General features: G+C 40.8%; 1 protein-coding gene across 4 annotated transcripts in view; it reads right to left on the bottom strand.

Moving 5' to 3' along the window:
* Nucleotides 1-25,423, bottom strand: part of SH2D4A (SH2 domain containing 4A) — a 65,043-nt gene that overhangs the window by 4,105 nt on the left and 35,515 nt on the right. For all 4 annotated transcript variants that reach the window (XM_025921961.2, XM_025921960.2, XM_086703548.1 and 1 more), the window contains 3 exons: nt 21,659-21,770; nt 19,371-19,581; nt 16,499-16,629 (listed from right to left, as the gene is read on the bottom strand). In XM_025921961.2, coding sequence (XP_025777746.1) covers nt 16,499-16,629; nt 19,371-19,581; nt 21,659-21,770 — 454 coding nt within the window. The remainder of the gene's footprint in view (nt 1-16,498; nt 16,630-19,370; nt 19,582-21,658; nt 21,771-25,423) is intronic.

The raw sequence follows: 25,423 nt of genomic DNA, 5'->3' as shown, positions 1-25,423 counted from the left end.
TATACACCTATATATATGTATATATGTTTATATATGTATATACATATGCTTCTATATTTATGTCTCCATATGTTTGTCCTAAATATATTCAAAACAATAAAACTCTTCATATATATTAAGTTTTATATGTATATATAGTTTAGATGCCTCATGAATTCACACTAATTAAGACCAGTCTTTCCCCCAACCAGTCCAAACTCATGAGGTTTGACTCATGTTCCCAATTTCCCTTCTTATTCCCATTGTAATTCATCAGATGAATCACTAACATTGCAAAACATATAGAAGGTATGCAAACACATCTTGGAGAGATGGTAACATCGTTCACTTATTCAGCAAGTTCGGATTTGGGAGGAGGAGCGTTATTCTCCCCCTGTTCCCTTTCACCACTGCAGAGAGAAGCTCTTTCTCCTCCTGTTCCACAGTTAGCTCCGTATTGATACTATGTATCTTATTATTAGGGGAAAAAAACCCAAAAACCTCCTGGTGAAAGGGCAATGGATGGATCATTACAGTCCTTTAGTCTTATTATTAATAAAGTTAACTGAGAATTGAACCCTAATTATCCAGAACAAAACATTAAATAAAACCATCTCTATTTTACTTTAATAAAAGGGGGATTGAAAAATCACCTGTTCTCAGGGCACCTGGGTGGCTCAGTCAGTTAAGCGTCCAACTTTGGCTCAGGTCAAGATCTCACCATTTGTGAGTTCGAGCCCTGTATTGGGCTCTGTGCTGACAGCTCAGAGCCTGGAGCCTGCTTCAGCTTCTGTGTCTCCCTCTCTCTCTGCCCCTACCCAACTCATGTTCTGTCTCTCTCTCTCTCAAAAATAAACATTAAAAATTTTTTTAAAAAAATCATCTGTTCTCTCCCAGCCAAGACGAACCACTCAGCCCTTCTCCTGCCTTCTCTTCTCCCATGCACCATTCAGGAGGCCCCAGGGCCTGCACCTTGAAGTCAGAGCGTTCAACCCCTGTGAGGCTCAACCCCAGTGAAACGCCAGGATAAGAACTGGGGATGTTGAAAGGCTTGGAAGATTCCCCCACTCATAGATAGGAAGCATCTCTGAAACAGAAGAAGAGTCACAACCTCTCTCCTCGGGCCTCCAGCTCTACTGCGCTGATGCCCAGCAGGGTTACCAAAGCCTGTGCTTTACCTCCATTACATCCAGTTACCTTTCTGCCCTATCCTTGACAAGACTGGGCCAACACAATCTGTGGCACCACTGATACTGGTAAGCCTCTTGGATTAGCTGCTAAACTGTCCACTGTAGGTGCTCAAATGATACCCATATTAAGTTCTAACAGATATGGACCTGCTGCTACTGTTGGTCTGTTGTACCTTTCTAGACACACCTCATCCTATTGATAGATTCCAGAGGACAGCCATAAGCTGAAACAAGGCAACAGGTAACCAGCCTGCCCTGAGACTAAACATGACTGAGGTCTCAAGACTCTGTGTTTGATTGTTATGGAACCAGGGAGATTTTTCACTGACACTGAAAACTCCCCTTCAGAGGTGAGGGGCTAACAAACCACTAGTGAAGGAGAAGCAGCATTCTGGAAAAAAGATTTCTCTCTTCTTGCAGACTTACTGACAGGCTAACTCTGAAATTGCAAGTTACTTCAACAGATGGGGTAGATGTTATAATTTATAACATCAGCATGTTATCCAGATGGATTTAGATTCCTAAAATGAAAGCTACTCTGGAAAATTATAACTGAACCTGGGTTAAGGTAGTTTAAACTCCTCCTAAAATCAGGTCACGCAGTAGCTGTAAATCAAACTCCCCCAAACCTCTCAAACTGTAATTATTACCCATTACACACAGATCTTGGCACTGTGTAATCTCCAGAGACACTGGAACACAATAAAATGATTTTGAGGCGAATCACAAGTCATAATGGAGACTTGAACACAATGGTACTGACAGCAGGTTCAGAAGTTAAGTGTTATGGAGAGGATGCTTTGTTCTTTTTACTTTACAACAGGATTATCATTTCTGAGGAGCACATTCTTTTGGCTCCTCTGATGATACTGGTCCATATATAATCTGTTGTTCCATCGAGGGCAGTGGGCACATCCAGGGATGCCTGGCTATGATCGCTACCAAGCAGTGAGCTTTGTCTGCTTGCAAAGAGAGTTCTTGAACACAAAGCCAAAATCCAGCGTCAGATATTAATCACCTGGATTCGGGCAATCTCCTTACAGTACTGATCATTCCCTAATTTACCCCTGTGCATGACTCTAAGAATTCTAGAGCAGCGGTCTTTGTCCAAGCCCCCTAAAGGCAGTGTCACCTTCAAGCAAGTTCCCTCTGACCAGCTCTTTTCACACATATTACAAGAACCAAGCCTATGTGAGTTCATAGGAGGATTTCTGTGCTAGTGAAGAGGGGTAAATAAAAGCTTTCTTTTACTTCCTCAATTTTTGAAATGAATCAGATCTTCACCCTCCCATGCTCTGTTTTAAGCTGAATCCAGGCAGGGTGTGGCGGGACTACTCCAGTCCAAAAGGAAGCAGATGTCACTGCATAAGGTCTAACTGGATGGCTTCTGGCTTTTAAAGACCCTGGCGCAGAACTGGCTAAAACTCCTGAGGGCCTGAATACCCAGCATGGAGTTTCATAACAGAAGGAGTTGAGAGGGAGCCGAGAGAAATGTCCCACTACTTTCTGTGTGTGATGCCAGGGCACTCTCTAGAAAAGTACTATTCAACAGAATTTTCTGTGGTGATAGACATGTCTGGGCTGGCCATGTGGAGGCCACTAACCATATATGGCTACTGAGCACCTGAAATGTGACCAGTGTGACTGAGAGCCTCAAACTTTCATTTTATTTTAAAAATTTTTATTTTTATTATTTTTTTTTATTTTTTGAGAGAAAGCGTGTGCACAAGCAGGAAAGAGATAAAGGGTGAGAGAGGGAGAGAATCCCAAGCAGGCTCCACTCTCAGCCCAGAGCCCCACACAGGGCTCGATCCCATGACCACCAGATCATGACCTGAGCCCAAATCAAGAATCAGACATCCAACCAATGGAGCCACCCAGGAGCCCCAACTTCTAATGTTAATTTTAATTAACTTTGGTATAAAGAGTCACATATAGTTAGTGGCTACCATATTGGACAGCACAACTCTAAACCCCACTGGGATGAAAGCAGACCTCCATGACAGGCCCAGGAAGACTATTTTTTGCAGAAAAGAGGGTGAACAGATCTTAAGAAACTCTAAATAACTCAGAAATTCTAGCATGGCCCTAGTTGAAAATCAAGTGACAGCAACTACCTCACAGAAGAAGGGCAGTTCTCTGGGATGCCCTTCTCCACAGCTTCCTCCTGGAAAACACCTACTCATCCTCCAAGATTCAACTCAATAGCATGAAAATAGCATGAAGCTTTCTGACTTCTCCCTGAGCAGTAAGTCAATGTTCCTCTACACCTGCTGAGCACCTGGTTCCCACCTCCACCTGAGACTCACCTGGTCTATCCAGGGTCTCACCTGGTTCCCCCTCCATCCTGGCAGGTGCCATCCACAGCTCTGTCAGCGTACTCACAGCACATTCTACTACTCTGTGTCTCCCTGCCCCACCTCCTTGTGATCTCATGGAGGGCAACTGATTTATTTTCACACTCTCAGCACCTGCTACTTAGAAGATGCCCAGAAAAGAACTAATGAGTAATTCTGTCTTATAATCAAGCCAGAAACTTTCTTCTCTAGGACACTTCTATGCAGCTACTGCCCCTATTGTTATTGGTAGAGCATTGTTATCGGTAGAGACAAGGGATGCCCTCATGTTTCTCTGAAGGACTGCTAACTTTGTTTATATGTGTACATCTGTATGCCCTACTTCCAGAACCTGGAAAATATGTGTTTCAAAATCAGATGAAAGGTAACCAAATACCTATAACATGTAGAGTTCTTTTTTTTTTTTTTTTTTTTTTTTTTTTTTAAAGTAATTGTTTTTTCAACGTTTATTTATTTTTGGGACAGAGAGAGACAGAGCATGAACGGGCGAGGGGCAGAGAGAGAGGGAGACACAGAATCAGAAACAGGCTCCAGGCTCTGAGCCATCAGCCCAGAGCCCGACGCGGGGCTCGAACTCACGGAGCGCGAGATCGTGACCTGGCTGAAGTCGGACGCTTAACCGACTGCGCCACCCAGGCGCCCCACATGTAGAGTTCTTAATGTCTGCCTGGCACTACTCAAAGGGTGCATTATTTCATTTAATCCTCAAAGCGGCCTGACAGCAGGTACTGTTCCTACTCTCAAATCACAGATGAGAAAATCTGCATCAGAGAGAGCATCATAATGTGTTTAAGGTCACTGAGGTAGGCCAGGAGAAGCACTGGTCTTGAACCCAGGCAGTCTCACCCCAGAGTCCAGGCTCTCATCCACTCAACCTGAATACTACCCCTGTGCTAGTGTTTCACACTGCTCAACGAGCTTCTATTTACTATTTACTATTTAATTCTCAAACAACTCGAAATGAACAGAACTGGTATTATTATCATCACCACACAGATGGGAAAACTGAAGGACAGAAGGTATGTGCCCAAGGTTATAGGATTAGTTAGTGATGGTTTCAGGTCTCTTGTCTCTTATTCAAGTATTTTGTTTTTTAACCCCACAGGCTCATGAAGTTTTCCTGAAGTTGGCTGAAAGTAAACTACAGTATTTACTTCACACATTTCTCACCCGGGCAACATAAAGAAGATGCATTTTTCAGTGATAACTCAAGTACAGTTGCCTGGATGTAGGAGCAACACATCGGTAACCTCTGCAACCTCCCCTAGGCTCAGGATTCCCATTGCGGAGCACAGAGAGTTTCAGCTTTCTCCTTGAGCAGCATCAGGTCTGCTGAGAGCTGCCTGCAGGCTGCTGCCCTTCCAGAGCTCTGCCAGGAGGCCCTCACTCCTTCTTCTGTCATCTGTCCCACACTCTCTGCCTCTTGGGCTGCCCAGAAAACCCTGCAAGGAGGGGATGGCACTAAGACAACTTACATGAAGGAACACATCTCTGCTGTTAAGGTGACATCAAAGTCCCACACTGCAAAGTGCCAAGGTTAGGGGTGAGTAAAAGAAAAACTGAGTTTTAGAAGAACTCATTTCCAAGTAGCAACCCTGCCAAACGCAAAGGGCACATGCTATCCATAGGAGGTCTTAAACTTGGACGAGAGCTCTATATTTCCCCCCTTCAGCTCCCTTCCACCTTATGCTTTCTTTAACTCCTTCAGTATTTACAGGAAGTATTTTTGGAGAGGCCCTGGGACCTGTCCTAGATTCTCTATATGGTGGGGGGAGATGTATGGTGATGTCGAGCTCTCACCCTTGGGGTCTCAGGCACCTTAGGGGTGAGGAAAAATAGAGCTCTTAAAATATTATTCATGTTTCCTTAATAATTCAAGAATAAAAATCACATAATTTGTTCTTTCATCATTACCTTAATGATTAACACTTATTAACTAGGGCTTACTATGTGTCACATTCAGCTCTAAATATTCACATATATTAACTCATTGAATTGTTAGAATGATCCTATTAAGCAGATGATATCACTGTCTGCATTACACAGAGGAGACAGAAGATCGGAAGTCACGTGACTTGCCTAAGGCCACACAGCTGGTTGATGGGGCTGGGATTTGACCCCTAAGATGTTCTCTTAACCACTACAACTGCGGCCTCCTTTCCCAGAATAAAGAGTATCCAAATTTTATAAAGAAACCACATGACAACAAAGAAAATTCTGACAACAAAACCATAGGTTAAAAATACTTCTCAAAAGGGGCACCTGGGTGGCTCAGTCAGTTGAGCATCTGACTTTCGCTCAGGTCATGATCTCATGGTTCATGAGTTAGAGCCCCTCATAGGGCACATTGCTGTCAGCCCACTTCAGATCCTCTGTCCCCCTCTCTCTGCCCCTCTCCCAATCGTGCTCTTTCTCAAAAATAAACATTAAAAAAAATTCTCTAAATACCAGGATCCCCCTTTCCATAAAAAATCTGAAGTCAAACCCCCAAAGCAGGTCACTCTCTTTTGCCGCAGGCCCCCCCCCCCCACCGGCCCCTCCACCCTTCCCTTGCCTGCTTGGTCCCTCTTGGTCCCTCCAAGAGCACAGTGTGAAATAACACTGGAGCCTGGGCACCAGTAATGGGAACCTTGGGGTCCCAGGCACATGCAGGCCATGACTCCCAGTGGCTGGCAGCATTAGGATGAGGATAGGTGCATCATTTGCAAAACTCAAGTAAGCAAGGTCTTTGGGGTTAATGGACTATTTTGAACATTAATGGAAATACATACTAATGTTTTTGCAACTGGTTTGCTACACTGGGTAATTTATGAGAAAAGTCAGGGTCTTGGGAAAAAACAAAGACACAACCCACAATGATGCATAGTATTTGCTGCCGAAAAGCTAGCTCTTCTCAAGTCTGAATAAATGTATGTAGCTTTAGCTTCTTTATGTTTTGTCTTCAGTTAGTTTGGAAATCTGAATCCTAGGCAGTCAGACAGGAGAACTATGGAGAATATTTCAAAATGTTTTGATGCCATTAATGTAGATGAAGGCTTCATGCTAAAATGTAGGTGAATTCCCAGGGCTCCTTGCTAAGGCCATGCTGGTCCCTCTCAAGGGTAGGACAGTGGCTGGCAGGGAAGGGGCCTGCACTAGTCCTTCCCTGCCACACTCACACAGGGACATATTCTCGCTGCTGCCTACAGCCTACCCACCCTACGCAGTGTATGAATCATATATGTAAATGAGGCAGTGCTTAGTAAAGGAAGAAACTTGAAAATCTCTTTGTAAGAGGGGGGCAAATTTTGCTGGCTGCACAGTTAAGAAATCGCCACTCCTCGGCAAAATAGTCAAAGGACAGATTATCACTTATGAGTGCCAATTCGCATGTTCGTTAAAATTTTAGCCTGAAGGAAATCTTGGGCAGTCTCTGAGACTCTGTCCACACAATCTCTCCTGTTGTATGCACTTGGTCCTCAAGGCCTGTGTGGCAGGGGCTGCAGGCCAGCACACTGCCAAAGGACAGGGACACGGGACTCCACTTGGACAGTTGGCTCTAGGGAACTTAAGTCCCAGACAGCAACTGCCTCCTCAGAAATGGATAGGGCTTGCTTTCCAAGGAGAATGAAAATTCGGAGGATGTGTCAGAAATGGAAGCAATCAAAATAGCTGCAGTGTGAACTATATTGAAATCCCACAGATGTTAAAGGGATTTGCTTTTTAAGTAGCTTAAAATATAAAATATTGGGACTGAAGCATTTAGAGGCAGGTTCAGTTATAAACCATGAAAGCAAAAGACATCCACAAGAAACAAATCAGGATGGAAATACTTCATCAACAGTCTAATTATGTTCATATTTGAATAAGGAATGTTCATTACATTTCAGCAGAATAATGATCAACTCTTGATGCTTAAAGCAAATATGTGAATCCTCTAACAACAGAAGCAATTAGAAAATTCCTAAATCAGAAATTTGTTTATACACTTATTGCTAGCTTTTCCCCACCTTCCTATTCCCAGTCCCTGATGAATTCTAAGCTCCTGAACACTGTCATGTATTAACAGGAGATAGGAAATGCTAATGGAGGGAATGAAGATAGGAGTCTGTGGGTTTCTGAACAGACTTTCAAACTTCAGTTTTATTTATTTGTTGGCCCTTTGCTCTAAGAAGTGTAAAAAAGCATGTTAGTGAGTACAGATAATTATATATCTACACACTTTGGATACTCCTATTCATGAACCAGAATAAGTAAAATGACTTTGAAGGATGTTAAATTTAGCCAGGAGGACTCTCCAACACTAATCACGAACTTTACGAACTTTCTAGACAATAACATGTGTTTTAAAGACTGCTAATAGCATTGTGACCAACCAGATGCAAGAAGAAAATGTATAAAAATAAGGACTGTATTTGAGGGTCAAGATAGTCCAACACAATGAAAGGAGGGTGACAAAGAGAAAAGAAAATAATCCTTTTTAAGGAAACAAAACCAAACAGACTTAACTACAGTATACAGGAGATTTAAATTTAGAAAACAAAAGGTACGGCTTTAGCAATTCCAGGACTCACTCCCATCTCTCTGCACCTTCCCTCCCAACATCATGCTCAACCTAAACTGGCAATGTTCTGCTCAAGTTTTCCAAACAACTTTATTCCCTGTTTTGGGGGTGGTTGTTCTTTTGTCCTTCCAAATTCCTGTTGCCTTCTGGGGTGACCTCCTAGGTTCTGGGATTTTTAAGGACAAGCCCTAAATAAATACTTGTCAAAACAGCATAGGACAGTTTTTGCAGTAATAAAGATCTATTTTATTGAAGTGCTACTTATTCTTCATATATGATGCTGTTATGACAGTATTTTGTGGCAAGATTAGGATTCTAAAGAAGAGAAAAGCAGAGAGAACAGGAAGGGTGAATTTACTCTCAAGCTGTTCAGTTCTGGTAAGCCATAACAACAAAAACACTACGCGCCAGGCACTGTTCTAAGCACGTTACATATATTAGCTGATGAACTTTTTTCTTTTTTTTTTTTTTTTAATTTTTTTTTTCAACGTTTATTTATTTTTGGGATAGAGAGAGACAGAGCATGAACGGGGGAGGGGCAGAGAGAGAGGGAGACACAGAATCGGAAACAGGCTCCAGGCTCTGAGCCATCAGCCCAGAGCCTGACGCGGGGCTCGAACTCACGGACCGCGAGATCGTGACCTGGCTGAAGTCGGACGCTTAACCGACTGCGCCACCCAGGCGCCCCTGAACTTTTTTTTTAATGTTTATTCATTTATTTTGAGAGAGAGAGAGAGAGAGTGAGCAAATGCCGGAGAGGGCAGAGACCATGGATCATGACCTGACCCAAAATCAAGAGTTAGACACTTAACCAACTGAGTCACTCTGGTGCCCCTGATGTACTTTAAAAACAAAACAAAACAAAACAAAACAAAACAAAACAAAACAAAAAAACAAAAACCCTACTCTATAGTGTAGATATCATTATCCCCATTTTACAGAGGAGACGAACATACCCAGATCTAGGGGATCTGGTCTTGGAGTCTTGTGCGAAGCCTGTACTACACAGTCGACCCTCAAACAACACAGGGTTGAACTGTATAGTCCACTTATATGTGGGTGTTTTTCAAATAAAAATAGTACTGTATGCATTTTCTCTTCCTTATGATTTTCTTAATAATGTTTTCTCTAGTTTACTTCATTATAAGAATACAGGCATAATACATATAACATACAAAATAACTGTAATGTTATCAGTAAGGCTTCTGGTCAACAGTAGGATATTAGTAGTTAAGTTTCTGGGAAGTCAAAATTTAACTGTGCAGGAAGTTGGCACCCCACCCCCTGCATTATTCAAGGATCAGTTGTACCCCTTTCCATGCTAAGAGCCAAGGAAACTCTGTGCTTCTTGGGCTGTACATTGAAAAAAACATTTTTTTTCTCACATTTATTTATTTTTGAGAGACAGAGAGTGTGAGCAGGGGAGGGGCAGAAAGAGAAGGAGACACAGAATTGGAAGCAGGCTCCAGGCTCTGAGCTGTCAGCACAGAGCCCAACGCGGGGTTTTGAACCCACGAACTGTAAGATCATGACCTGAGCCAAAGTCAGATGCTTAACCAACTGGACGCTCCACTGGGGTCTTCATTTTTAAAAGTCAGCTTGAGATATAATTTATATACAATAAAAATTTTCCAATTTTAAGTGTACAAATGATTGAATTTGATGAATGTATACAATTGGGTAACTACTAACACAATAATAATATAGATTGTATTTCTATTACCCCAAACCCTTGTGTCCTTGGGGCATTTTTTTTTTTTAATTTTTTTTTTTTCAACATTTATTTATTTTGGGGACAGAGAGAGACAGAGCATGAACGGGGGAGGGGCAGAGAGAGAGGGAGACACAGAATCGGAAACAGGCTCCAGGCTCTGAGCCATCAGCCCAGAGCCCGACGCGGGGCTCAAACTCCCGGACCGCGAGATCGTGACCTGGCTGAAGTCGGACGCTCAACCGACTGCGCCACCCAGGCGCCCCTGGGGCATTTTATTAAAGATTTGAATGTTACATATCTGCCTCTTAAAATTCTCCCTGGGATTGAGCAAAATAGTGTCTGGACAAGAACGTGCTTTTTCCTTATTCTCAGAGGTGGGGATGGGGCATACTTATGCTGGGTGAAGATTCCATGACACTTTACATCACCACTGACTGCAAGATTTAGTGAATTAATCCATTTATTGGAGAAACAAATCTCTGTGGTATTACTGTTCACTGATTTAAATTCCAAGTTATATAAAAAACATGACATGGACGTTCCCACTTGTGTTAGTGGTCAGATATGCTGTGACTTTGAAGTAAAATAGATCTGGCTCTGAATACTGCCACTAGTGTTAGAAGTCCAAAAAGAACTTCACATCTTAGTTCCTAGTTCTTATTCTATAAAGTGGAAATAAAAGTTACCTCCTTCAAAGTGTTCAATGTAATGTTTGGCACATATTAGGTCCTCAAAAAATTGCAGCTCTAACAGAATCTTCTGACAAACAATTAGAAATAATAAGAGATTTCAACAGTATTAATGAATTTAAGATCAACATATAAAAACATAATTTCTTTACAGCATCAACAACCAATTATGTAATTTTTAAAAATCCCTTTCAAAACAGAAAAAAAATTTATATACCTAGAACTAAATCTAGTTTTCCTTTTTTTTTTTTTAAAAGGTGCATGTCCTATATGGGGAATTTATTTAATGATTTAAAAGAAATATAAGAAGAAATTTACTATGTTCATGGATGGAAAAATACAATAATATAAAGATGGCAATTATATCTCCAAATTAATCTACAAATTCAATGAAATTCTATTAAAATTCCCAACAAGCATTTTAAAACTTGATGTGTTGCCCCTAAAAGCCATGTGAGCTATGTGGGGCCAAGAAAGACAATTTCAAAGAAATAGGAAGAGGGAGAACTTGTTCTAATAGATATAAAGACATAATATAAATATATAGTAATTCCCAGAAACAGGATCTTGGTATACAACAGCGGGAGCATTACAAATCAGTGGAAAAAGGAAGACTAATGAATGATACTGGGAGAACTGGCTACTCACATGTAGAATAAATTAGGTGTCTATACCATATATCATATACAAAAATAAATTACAGGTGGATTATATATTATACAATAAGCAAAAACCATAAAGGAAAAATAGCTAAACTCAACCTCACTGAAATGAAAAACTTCTATGCCTCAAAATGTGCCAAAAATCTAAAATACGTAGTCTAGGAAAAGATATATGCAACCCATATAATTAATAAAGGCTTACTATCCAGAATATATAACATCCTACAAATTAATATTAAAAACTCAACTGACTAGAAAAATAGTCAAAAGATTATAAGTAATTACAGAACCCCCCTATCCAGGAACCATGGAAGGCTCAGCCTCACTACAAATCAGTGCAAATTAAAATAAGGTGAGGGGCGCCTGGGTGGCTTAGTTGGTTAAGTGCCCAACTTTGGCTTAGGTCATGATCTCATGGTCATGGGTTTGAGCCCTGTATCAGGCTCTGTGCTGACAGCTCAGAGCCTGGAGCCTGCTTCAGATTCTGTGTGTGTCTCTCTCTCTCTGCCCCTCCCCTGCTCATGCTCTGTCTCTTTGTCTCTCAAAAATAAATAAATGTTAAAAAAAATTTTAATATAAAAAAAATAAAATAAGGTGATTCCACTTTGGACCCATAAGAATAAGGGAAAATAAAAGTTTGGCAACACCAAGCATGGTAAGTATGTAGGAAAACAGAAACTCTTAAAGATTGCTAGTGGGAGTAGAGATTCATATAATCACTTTAGAGGGCATTTGGCAATATTCAATATAATTAAAGATTCATGTAACCTACCCTCCTAGCAATTCCACTTTTAGATATACACCCTGAAGAAATTATCACATATGTGTACAATGAGGTATGTCCAAAAGTATATACCCCACATCATTTTCTGCAATGGCAAAAAAAAAAAAAAAACTATACCAAATATAGAAGGGATGAATGAATAATGATAGTGTGTATAATAACATACTAATATAATTATTAAACACATATAAAGCATTGTATGTTTACACTTTATGTATTATAAATAACATATAATATACTGCACAATAGGTAAAACAAATGAGCCAGTCTACATTTATAAAAAAGGAAAAATCCAGACAACATAATGTTGGGAGAAAACTCAAGTTGCAGAACAATGCCTATAACATGATACCATGTAAATGTTAAACACAAGATTGCATGTTTTATAGAAGTATGTATACGTTTAATATATCTTAATATATTTTATAAAAATTCACAGACATCTACATATATAATGAGAGTACAAAAATGAGAGAATAAAAATGAAAGGATAATTTGAAAAGAGTGGTTCACCCCCTGGGAGAGAAGTATACAGAATCAAAAAGGCAGTAAAAGAGGGTGCCTTAATTCTTTCAGGCTTTCTTTCCTTTTTTTTTTTTAAGTTTATTTATTTATTTGAGACAGAGTGAGAGAGGTGGGGGAGGGGCAGACAGAGAGGAAGAGAGAGAATCCCAAGCAGGTTCCACACTGTTAGAGACATGGGGCTTGATCTCACGAACTGTGAGATCATGACCTGAGCCAAAATCAAGAGCCAGATGCTCAACTGACTGGGCACCCAGGTGCCCCTTATTTCTTATTAAGAAAAATAGATATGAAGTAAATATGGCTTCTAACATTCACTGTACTGTATCCTGGAAAGTAGATATAACATTTGCTACAACGTTGGTCTTAGTCATAGCTTCCTTTGTACTTTTTGTTCAAAATAGTTTATAATAAATTTTTTTTAAATAAGGAAAGGGAGAAAAATCCTCCATAATGTGGGTAGGCCTCATCCAGTCAGTTGAAGGCCTTAAAAGAACAAAGACTGACCTTGCCTGAGCAAGAAGGGATCCTGCCAGTGTTCAGCCTTTGGACTCGAGCTCAGTCTTCCCCAAGTCTCCAGCCTGCTGGCCTACCCAACAGATTTGGGGCCCAGCAAGCCTCCACAGTCACGTGAGTCAGCTCCTCAAGAGGCTGGCCATAGAAGGATCTTCAGGAAAAACAATTGCAGAGGTCCTAAGAGAGGGATAAGTGTGGTGTGTCAGGGATAGAAGGGAAACGTGTGGTGGAGAGCAGTGATCAAGGTAGGGCTCTTCGAAGACGGGGCCGGAGCAATAATCAGGGGTGGATCAAGCCAGCTTTGTGAGCCCCAGGGAGGAATTTGGGTTGTACTCTCATTGCAGTTTGATTATGTTGAAAACGGGGGACAGCAGAGGAAAGATGGAGACCAGTTAGGAGGCTGATAAAGGAGGGCAGATGAGAGATCAAGATTAGTTATTCACGTGGTGACAAAGTCCAGAACTTTCTCCTACTGAAGGGGCTTAGCAGCAAGGCAAGATGCTCTGGGACATACACTGTAGTTTTCCCAGCAGTCCTCCTAAATGAGTGTGAGTATAAAATTTCCAAATTAACTAACATGAATTACCTTTGCAGAATATTAAAAAATTAGAAAAATGCCCACTACAAAATTCCTTCACAAGGCCCTCTGTCAAGACTGCTGGGGCTTCCTAGTATTCTTCATGATTCTGTGGTTGCACAGTGTAGTAAGGTGGCCTACAAATTTGCAGGGAGGTTCTTCCCAGGGAGCAGGTGGGAAAGCATCCTGGGAAGGAGCCAGTGTGTACATCAGCTCCCTGGTCTCCAGGCTACTAGGAAGGAACATGGGAAGCAGCTAAGAGATGTCAGCAAGTCATTCCATCTGGGTCCTAACACCAAACTGAACCATGTAAAAGCTAGAAATGTGCTCTGGCTCTAAGGAAAACTAACAAAAAGTGTAAAAGAACTTGAGAATCTTCAATGGGTTCTCCCACAAGTCCCACATAACCAATGGTACCAAAAGTCCAGTAAAAGTTGAGACCTTGTGGTCTCTGAAAAAAGCTTGCTGAGAGAGAAGTGGGGAGATGGCATATCGAGATGTGCTTGAGATCATCAAAAGATGCTCATGAAGTAGAGTTCAGCACTGCATTTCAGGATCTCTCTTGTACTTGGGATTTTCCAAGCTCTTACATCTAGGAGATCAGACAATATCCTACTTTACTGCCTCTAATACTGGCCCCCATGGACAGATATTCATCTCATTATTATCCCAAGTGAGGAGGGACACCTGAGACAAAGATCTGGCACCATCACAATGCATGTTAGTGCTCCCCAGGGTCTTGTCCTTGTTCTTCTCTCATCATTCTTCCCAATTCACTCCTGAAAAACCTCATCCCTCCCATGCTTTTCATTAGGTGCTGATAACTCCAATATATTATCTCTAACATTGTTCCATCAATTCAACTTCCAAAGGGATATTTTCATATGACTGCCCCAAAGACATTTCAAACTCATCATATCCCAGATAAGCTCATTGTCTCCCCTCTTCTTTTTGCCCCTTAATCTCCCATCCTCTTGTGGTCCTTCTTCCAGCTGATAGCATGCCACCTTCTGCCTAGCCCCACAAGCCAGAGATCCAGTAGTTTTCATTTCCCTTGTCCTCTACCCACTCATCCTGTCTAAAGCTAATTAAAAGAAAAGGGTAAAAGTGTGACTTCCACAGTGAAAAATTAGCTGACCAAAACAGTAACATAAGAAAGGCAGTTTATGGAGTGCATGATAATGGAGGAAGATGGCAAACCAATACAAGAGTTACCATCCCATTATTTCAAACAGGGCTCATGAGCAATAAACAATTATATTTTAAAAATATAAGATATTATCCATCTTTGTCATAGAAACATGTGAAATTTTGTCTTCTTAAAACAGAAGATAATGACTTAATGACTATTAATATCATATTATTTACATTATACTGTATATTATTTATTTTGCTTATGACTATGATAAATATTTATACAAATGAAAATAAACAAGTAACAATTGCAACTAATAAGTTATTAAAACTCAAGAATTTATTTTTTAATCAAAGCTCCAACTGGATTTTTAGTTCAACTTTGTCTTTCTCACTTTTATCAACTGTTTCAAATAGAACTGCCTGTTAAAGTACCAGGATTTTGAATTACATGAACCAACATTTTCAATGTCTCACTTCCTGCTGTTCCAATGAACTGCCACCCTTGTAATCAGGGATGACAGCATCTTCTGCCCAATGACACAGAAACTACAAAGTACTGATTTCCTCAGTGCTTATCATAAAAAGGAAAAAAAGGGGGGGCAATATGAAACAGTGGGGCTAACGTGTAATTGGCCATGTTCTTTCTATTCATCTTTTGACACTGATGTCCCTCTTTCTTCCAATGTCTTCCAAGAAGAATAGGAAGAATGGAGGCTTACGACTCAGTCCTAGGAGGGGGAGGGGCTCCTCAGGGAATGGACAATTACTAAGGCCTAAATTGCCAAAGAACACATATTTTCAAGGAAAGCTAGACAGTTCCATAATGATCTGACTGCAAAAGCAGCCCATTAGCAGAAAGCCTATTACAAATAATATTTTTCTTTTTAGAAGAGTTTGCCATATTATAGGGTTGGGAGCCTATTTTTGTGGATATATTTATGTGTGACATGAATACTAGTTAAACATGATTCAACATGATTCAAACCAATATACCCTTTGCGACAAGTGTGCTCTATGAGAGAACTTTATTTTTGTCTTAAAGCACTTTTGTTGTACATAGAGCCAATTAGTCCAAATCAACCACAGACATTACAGAAGCAAGCTGAGGCAAGAAGCCCCTTCTTTTCTTGAAGTCCAAGAAACTAAGCAGTCAGTGAAATGTGTGCTGGGTACACAGAGGACTTGAATTAATCAAATTTCTAGTGTTAAATGGCTTATTAGGTAATATCTGCTCAGGCTTCAACAAACCCACCTGGCAGCCTTAACTACTTAATGGAAACATAGATCAAAGTAATAGAATTTTTAGGTTAAAGATCATAAAGTTCAATTTCTTCATTTAATAGATGAGGAAAATGAGGCTTAGCTAAATTGACTTGCTACAGAAAAAGAAGATGATTTGCTCAAAGTCACTCAACTGTCAATGGAAAGCTGACCTTTGGATTGCTAAACCAATGCCTTGCCCACCACACCAAGGGCATATCTGACTCATGGTGGATGGTGGACAACAGGCACTGCCTTTTGAGGGGAGCCCTAGTGTAGGTGACCAGGAGGCACTGTCTTCCCCACCCACCCGGCGGTATTTCATTTGTGGTGATAAATTAGCCCATAGTACATGCAGAGACCACAACCACTCACTGTTTCCTAACTTCATCATGAGTTTGCAACCCACTGAGAAACATTTGAAAAACTCCTTGTGAAAATAATTTCAAAGGCTCTTCTTGGGCAGCACAAATAAAAGGACGCCTTTATTCTTTTTGCCCTCCTGCTGGATTAGCATAGCTCTGTGCATCGCCAGATGAGGTTCCATTGAGGGAACCTCTGTACTCACCATGGAACCAGGGAGCTATGGCGTCTGAGGCTTTCTGGTAGCCTGCTCGCAGAGGTAGCTGCTCCTCTTTAAACCACCGAATGATTTCCTCTTGGGCATAGCTGGATGCCATCCTCGTCACTGCCTGATTTCTGTTATTTAGAAAATGTTTTTCAAGTTAGATTTAACTAATTTGAAAACAATGCCTTTAGAACTCATGTATACCCTATATATATATAATCATGTATATATTATATATATTTGAAAATCTAATTACCTGGGCTGAGCTAAGGGGAGGTTATACCCCTAATTACTGCCATCATACAATTCCTTGAGGGCTAGTCAAGAAATAGGAAAGAGGGGCACCTGGGTGGGTTAGTCGGTGAGCATCTGACTTCGGCCCAGGTCACAATGTGAGTTCAAGCCCCACGTCGGGCTTGATGCTGTCAGCATGGACCCCACTTCAAATCCTCTGTCCCCCTCTCTCTGCCCTTCCCCAACTTGTGCTCTCAAAAATAACATTTTAAAAAAATAGGAAGGAACATAAATCTGTCACTTGTCCTTCTGGTTCTGTGGGGCTAGTCACGGCTATGAGCAACTGCTGTGTTAAAACACAGATTTAATTCATTTTTAATGTGAATAAAAGCTCCATTAACTCCCAGTTAAAATTTGAGAAAATAAGTATTAAAAAGTGAAATACACCCCAGCACTACTTTCCTTGGGCCATGTCCTTGCAAACAAAAGAAATCAAATGCAATAAAATAAATTTCCTTCCTAACATTTTCATTATTAAACTTTCTCTTCTTTCTGTTTCCATCTCCCTGACTTGCTTTCTTCTCTCCCACACTTTGAAGAAGTTTGGTTCTGTTAAAGATAGCCTCAGAACTATAAAGTAAAAAGAAAGAAAAATGTATGAAGATTGGTAAAAGAAAAAAAAAGATACAAGCAGCAGAATCATTTTGAAATATATTCAGTAGCAGAACTTAAATTCTGGGATGTAAGTCAATTTCCATTACAAAAGTAACATTGCAATGTAATAAACATATTTCCAAGTCTCACACCACAGCCCACTAATTTTGAGCAGAATTTAGTGTGAAAACAATGAGGAGTTTGGATGAACTACTGGGATACCTGTCATGTAAATTAATGTATGGCTCTTTATGCGTTTTATGGTAACACATGTCACTGTGAGTTACATGTGACATATGTTAGATGTACATATATGCAGGTACATATTCATATATATACATAAACAGCATTTTGGAGAAAGTAGCCTATAATAGTTGACTTTTTTGGGTATCAGACACTGCACACACATAAGATTACATGATGAGTGCTCTAATTAGCTTTCAAATTAGGTTCTTTTTCTTTGGGAACTCTATGGAGATTAAGCAAAACATCTGAGGACAGCCAATCTCTGTCTTTTCTTGGGCTGGCTCCTAGCTGACCTCGGTCATCACTGTTGTCCCAGCCCAAAACCTATCCATTCTGGCTGCCTCACAAGAAGCATTTCATGCAAGTGTATTAAGTTGGAAAAAATGAGCTAACTGAGCACAGCTCAAAACAAGAATTACCCTTATTAAAGGCCACCTTCATTGCTGTCAATCGCATACACTGTGCTCTGAAAATACTGTGGGTCAGGACATATTTCAAGGCACAGTCCCACCCTCAAAAGAGCCTGGAGAACAGAGGTAGGTCCACAAACAGCCCTGCTGGGGATCTGTGGTCAATACACAGACAAGCCTGGGCACTGGAAAGGACCCTGTGCAGGATCTCACACCTTTGTGACCTGGTCACAGAAGTTTGAGGATACCTGTTTCTGATTGCCTTTCTTGGGTTTTTGTCCATAAGAAAAAAAAAATGATTCCCCAAACTGTCACTTTGTAGACCATGATCATTTAGTTCGGGTCCCCAAGTCACAAAATGGAACCTTTTAGTTAAGTAGAAATAATTATAGTAGAGGAAAAGGTTCACATTCCTATTTCCTCTGAGGTCATAATCTCCCTTAGGAAAAGCCCTGAAGATAACTACTGTCTCCAAGCAAAGAGAGATTTGTTTGCTTTTTATTTCTCCATGTTTGTAACCGAGTATTTTTAGTTTTTATTTCAGAAGGCAAGGCTTTCAGACAGTTCTGTTTCACTCAATCACTATTTGATTTCTCTGGTATATTTTAACTATCACCTTTCTACATATTAGAATACGGAAAAAAATCATATAATATCCAGGAGAAAATAATTTTATAATCAGTTAAGTAACATAAAGGAAAGGGGTTTCTGCTATGATATCATTGTATTTTTCTTCAGGGATTTTACAAAACAAATTGTTCTAATTTCCCATAGCCTTGGAGGCAAAGGCACTGTTATGACCAAAAAAGTATTCATTCAACAAAGGAATAGTTCCAAAATGTCAACATATGAGCTTGGCTCTGTATCCCAGAACAAGGATTACCATCAAACCTTTAATCCTGAGCAATGAAAACATAACTCTACTGAAGCCATGAAAGTCAGCAAGCCATTAGATTCCTACTTTGATATTGTTTCCTACTAAGAGCAATACTGAGCACTGGTGAAACCCCTGTTGTTTCTGCTTCTCCCCTCATTGGCTCCCCTTCAGCCCAAGGGGGTGGGGGTGCGATAGTAGCATAGGAAGGCACTGAACTCGATGTGCATCCTAAATTACTGGGTATCTTAATTACAACAACTGTGGATATTTTATAGATAAGAATGAGACAAATCCAGACCAGGTATCTCAGGAAGACAGGCTTGGAGGGGAGGCTGAATTTAATTTCACAGGCAGCCAGCTGGTCCTTCACTCCCCATGGCTCATCATGCAGTTTGTCTTTAATCAGCCAGTTTCCACCGTTATGCTTAAAGCCATCTGTGTGGCTTCTTACCTAAGAGGCTTTCGAGGGTATCCCGCTGGGGTTAGGAACAGAGGCTTGGGTGGAAGCGGAGGTCTTTTTGGTTTCTGTGGAATGCTTGGGGGGCTTTGTGGTCCCTCACCGATTCTTCCTTTTTCAGCTGCTAGTGATAACCTCTTGTAGTCTTCCCGCGCTTGTTTAGCCAAAGAGCGTCTCTTCTCATCAGCTGCTTTGGATTTTCGCACTAGGAAAACAAGGGGGGGGGGGGGTGTTGAGAAAGCCCCTGGTCAGCCAACAGAGATGGTGAGAAGACTCAGCTGGTGGAGAGAGCAGTCTCCCAGCAGATTCTGTCATCTGATGATGACAATGAACAATCAGTGTCAACACCTATGACTCACATAGTTTAGGCTTGCATATTCACAACTGCCCAATGTTCACTGCAGACTTCCTATCTTTCTCTGGGAGTTTTAGGACTTTCTAAGAGGGAGAAGGAAGAGGAGGAGGAAAAGAGGAGATAGAAATGGAGAACCATGGGTACATGTTTTAGAATTTCCTGCAGTTGGCAAGACCAAGTGGTGAGTCACAGACCAAGTGAGAATTCCAACTGACAGGGGGTCTTTGAATAAAAGAGGTGATGTCACATCCCTCACACACGCAGCTCAGGATGTCACCAGCAAAGAGCAGACTATAAGGAACTCCTCAGTGCCATGGCTCCTGGCTGTGGACAGGATGAAAGAGTGGTGATGTCCACTCCTCAGTCCACAGAGAACTGAACCAAATGTAAATTGGCCTGCCAGAACAAAAAAATAAAATAAAGTGATTCTCACCACAGAGAATGTGTTGATACACATGAAAGCATCCCAAAGTCACCTTTTAATGTTGCTTTGTAAAGCAGAAGGTTTGTTGTTTTGTTTTGCTTTTGTTTTGGCAACACAGTGGTAAATGACTCTAATGCAGGATGTTAAGACTAATTTTTATTGTGTGTATTTGCACTTCAGCCATTATTCGTCAAACCCTGTTAGGTTCGGCTTTAAAGAGATGCCAAAAATGTTCCATTACGCTAGAATTTCACTGCATAGAAGTGATTGGATCTTGCAAATGTTTTCATTTCACAAAAACTGTCATGTTAATGGTATTCACTGTTATGGAACTGAACACAGTATTCTCCACATCCTGCAAACATTGCCACTCCTGTTCTCGCCCTCAAGTGGTCTCTAGGGATGACCTGGTAGGTAAGCCTTTTTCTGGGTCAGCTGTTTCAAACAAACATTTCCCCTAGCATCCCTGAGCAGGCTCTGCTCTGCCTTCACCTGCACTGAGCTTTTCCTAAGGAGGTCTATCTTTGGTGGTGCCACCTCTAAAAGGAGTCAGGGTTAGATGACAGGCATGGGAGGGATGCTGATATATCCGATTATTCCTGGGTTCTTCTATTACCAAGTTGAGTTCAATGTTGAAATTTAGAAAAATACAGGATAACAAGAATTCAAATAAATCTCAGATCGCACCTCTCCAAAAAAACTAATGTCGACATGTTAATAACCTTCCAGTTCTTTTACTTCATATACTCGAGCATTTTAAAATTGGGATCTTTTCGGGGCGCCTGGGTGGCGCAGTCGGTTAAGCGTCCGACTTCAGCCAGGTCACGATCTCGCGGTCCGTGAGTTCGAGCCCCGCGTCGGGCTCTGGGCTGGTGGCTCGGAGCCTGGAGCCTGTTTCCGATTCTGTGTCTCCCTCTCTCTCTGCCCCTCCCCCGTTCATGCTCTGTCTCTCTCTGTCCCAAAAATAAATAAAAACGTTGAAAAAAAAAATTAAAAAAAAAATAAATAAAATAAAATTGGGATCTTTTGGGACACCTGGATGGCTCAGTCAGTTAGGTGTCTGACTCTTGATCTCAGCTCAGGTTATGATTTCAGGGTTGTGAGTTCAAGCCCCATGTTGGGTTGTATGCTGGATGTGAGGCCTACTTAAAAATAAACAAACAAACAAACAAAGGATGTTTTTCATATTATTTTGTAATATTTTTTCTTCTTCAAGTAAAAAAAAGATATAAACATATCCCAAATTCATTAAACACTCTTCTAAAACATGTTTTTTCATAGCTATATACCATTCCATCAAATAGATACGACAGCTGTGATGGTACAAAGATGAATGGAAAACCTTTCTACTACTGTTCAAAAAGAGACTCATAAACCTTTGTGTAACAACTTAGTAATAATTCTCTCAACAACTATTTTAAGTGCTTCCTAGTTTGATCGTTTATTAAGAGAAGGAATTGGCCTGGAGAGTCTAAAGTGTTATGGAGGCCCTGAGGTACTCACAAGATGCCTGCCACTCTGAATCTTCTTTCCAGCTTTTATAAATCTGCTTGGTTTTCTCCCCATCTATTTGTTTTAGTTCCTCATCTTGTGTTTTCTTCATGGATTCTTTCTTCTGTTAAAACAACAACAACAACAGAAACAAACACTAATGACTGACTGGCAGTTTTCTGTGAGGAGAGGTGGAGGAGGGGAGGGAGGAAGGGGGTACAGGGATGGGGAGGGGACTCAGGTTGGTTTCTGTTTAACTCCCTTGTGGCCCCTGGCTAGGCAATTTGTTGTGCAGGAAAAGCTTGGAGTCAGTGATACCCGAAGCTGACTCTACCGCCACCTAGCTGTACAACTGCATGGGCCCTTACCAAACCTCCCTTAGGCTGTCTTCCCCTAAGTATAATCAGAAAATCAAAAATATTTCGGGGCACCTGGGTGGTTCAGTTGGTTAAACATCTGACTTTAGCTTAGGTCATGATCTCGCGGTTCGAGGGTTTGAGCCCTGTGTCAGGTTCTGTACTGACAGCTCAGAGCTTGGCCTCTGCTTCCAATTCCATGTCTCCCTCTCTCTCTGCCCCTCCCCCACTTGAGTTCTCTCGCTTTCAAAAATAAACTAAAAAAAAGAGAATTAAAAATATTTCATAGGGTTATATTGAGGGTTAAATAATATTTAAAAAGTGTCTCCCATAGTGTGTAACACAGTAAGAACTCAATAAATATCCATTTTCCTCAAACACAGCACTTCTCTGTTTTAGGGTGAATTCCCTGAAGTAGTGTGTAAATACAGTTTCATGGCACCAATGTAAACACTCTAGTATCTGACAGGTTCCATAAAAATAACAGTACATTTCTACAGCAATCTTAGCTGTATCTCCATGTGCCCTCGCACCAGTGTGTCTAAAAATGTGGTACTTACACATGATTTTAGGTGACCCAAAAAGGAATATTTTTTTGTATTTAAAAAAAGCAGAAAAATATTTTTACAAAGCATCATCTTTGAGAAAACATAAAATAAGAAACACAAGTCTTCCTTAAAAAGGGAATTTGCTTTTGTTTATTGTAAAATATACATAATATAAAAATTACCATTGTAACCTTTTTAAAAATTGTGGCAAAATACACATAACATAAAAATGACATTAGCCATCGTGAAGTGGACAGCTCTATGCACCAGTACACTGAAGGAACTCGTTTTTAACGAAAGAGAAACTAATACGCCAAATCACTTAGACCTAAAAAGTACTTTGTTTATTTGGGAACTGCCTCCTGAGTGCCTACAAGAAAACTGAATTTAGCACTTGGTCAACTAAATAAGAGCCTTGGTCACCTAAATAATGAAATAAGCTGAGAGGGTCAGAAAAGACAGATCATGCTTTGTTCTCCAGCACAAAAATGATAGTTTTTTTTTTCTTTTGTTTTTCTCTATAGAAAGATAAAGACTTTCTGTTAAGTTATTTCACCCCAACTAAAATATAAACCTTGATGTCACGGAACTTGTTTTCAATCACTGTGGGAAGTCATAAATCACAGTTAATATAGGTGATAATTCATACACTATATTCCACTTCAGATGTAACTTCTTTCTTTCTTTCTTTCTTTCTTTCTTTCTTTCTTTCTTTCTTTCTTTCTTTCTTTCTTTCTTTCTCTTTCTTCTTCCTTCCTTCCTTCCTTCCTTCCTTCCTTCCTTCCTTCTCTTTCTTTCTTTCTTTCTTTCTTTCTTTCTTTCTTTCTTTCTTTCTTTCTTCCTTGAGAGAGTGTGTCTTTGCAAGCAAACAGGAGAGGGACAGGGGGAGAGAAAGAATCCTAAGCAGGTTCCACACTGTCAGTGCAGAGCCCCATATGGGGCTTGATCCCAGAAACAGTGAGATCATGACCTGAGCAAAATTGAGTCAGATGCTTAATTGATTGAGTCAACCAGGCACCCCAAGATGTAACAAAACTTTTGTGTATTTATTATTTTCACTTTTTTTCTTACTTTCATTTCCTGCCTAGAGCTAAGCCTCTGCAGTTTGCCAATATTATAAAAACTAAAACAAACAGACAAAAAGCAGCTTCTGGTGTTTTAAATGACTGTTAGGGGTGCCTAACAGTTACAAGTTGATCCTTACTTCCTACTTCATCTATTTAGAAAACCAAGCCAACCTATCATTTCCTTTTTAGAAGTGTTTGCTGGAAACATGTAGGCCCAGGATGGGGATGGTGAGCCAAGCATGGGAAAATCAAGATAGAGGCTGAGGAGTGAAGGAATAGCAGGGCTGAGGCTGAACACTGGTCCATATGCCCACGGGCTGAGGTTTAAACATGAGGACAGGCAGTTTGATGTCAAAACGTCTCCCACAGAAAGTCTCTCATCCCAGCCTGTTAATGGAAATACTCTCCACAAGTTTCCTCAGAGAGCCTCTCCATTGCCTTTAAAGTGGGAAGGCTCTGTTTTATTACCTTTGTTCTACAGAGAAGCTTGGTAAGTGATCTTTCTGCTCATTCACTCTCTTGAATTCCCATATAATTTCTTAAGTTAGAGAGGGGATGTATCGGCCCATGGCTCTAGGTGTTCTCCTGAGAGGGTGTGAAAACGAATAACTTACATCTTAAAATGTTTGAGAACCACTGATCTAGTCCATTTCCCTTATTTTGGAGACAAGATATTTCAGGCCCAGTCTAAACACTGATGTACCTTAGACCTCAGACCACTTCTCTTTTCCATCTAAACTCACTCTCTAGATGATTTCATCTTTCATCGTGGCTTGAAATAACACCAAGATACCAAATTCCTTACAAGGGTCTACATGATTTCTCAGCACTGATCTCTTTGACCATGTCAAGCGAGCTCTTGCCTTTGTGCTTTTATACTTGCTGTTCCCTCTGCTGGGAACATAATTTACCCCAGTCATCCACATGGCCCCTTCCCTCATTCCTTCAGGTATCCACCAATAGCACCTTTACAGAGTAGCCTTCTCTGACCATCTCTATAAAAAACCAATTCCCACCCTCCCAGCCTTCCTCACCTCCCTTATCCTGCATCATTTTCCCCCATAGAACTTACGACCATCTGACTTCATAGATGTGTTTGTTGTCTGTCTCCACATCCAGAATATAAGCTTCCTGAGGGTAGGGATTTTATCTATTTTTTCACTGTGTTTCCAAAGCCTGTAACAGTGCCTACCACAGAGGAGAAACTCAGCAGAAATTGGTTGAATAAATACACAGACCCTTTGTCTTTCTCGCTATCATTTGAAATGAAGCAATGTAATCTGGGTAGTGCAACTGAAATTTTCCTTTAGATGCTCTGGAATGGCCTATATTATATCAGCAGTATGCACACCAGGACTATACCACAAAAGTTCATGGCTTCTCGAAGTCTCCACAGGAGCTATCTCAGTTCATGCATGTCCCTGCAGACCAGTCAGGGAATTGACCTCTACTAGAGACCTACTAGATCTGCTAGAGTCTACTAGAATGTGGGCCTTCACCATGACCCCATCTCAGGCCTGTGGTCACTCAGAACCTTCTCTTTACAGCCTCCTATCTTATGCTATGTTTTCAAACTTACTGCGGGTCAAATCCTACCATGGTTTCCAACTGCCAGCCTATGCCCCATTTATTGTGAAGAATGTATGATACAATGACAATATAGCATGATGGAGGAAACAGGCTTGGCCTGTAGGAAGAATCCCACGTCTGAGTGGATGTGTGAGAGGTCTGAGTGCCCAAAGGAGCTCCTGGCACAGTGGGCATGGACGGCACAAGAGGCTGCTCATCCTGAAGGGACAGGTTCAC

The sequence above is a fragment of the Puma concolor genome, chromosome B1, assembly GCF_028749965.1.
Source record: "Puma concolor isolate L17-30 chromosome B1, mPumCon1.1.hap2, whole genome shotgun sequence".
In the NCBI taxonomy this organism is placed as follows: domain Eukaryota; kingdom Metazoa; phylum Chordata; class Mammalia; order Carnivora; family Felidae; genus Puma; species Puma concolor.
Note: the sequence above shows the minus strand (reverse complement) of the source record. Positions and strands in the feature narration are given on the sequence as shown.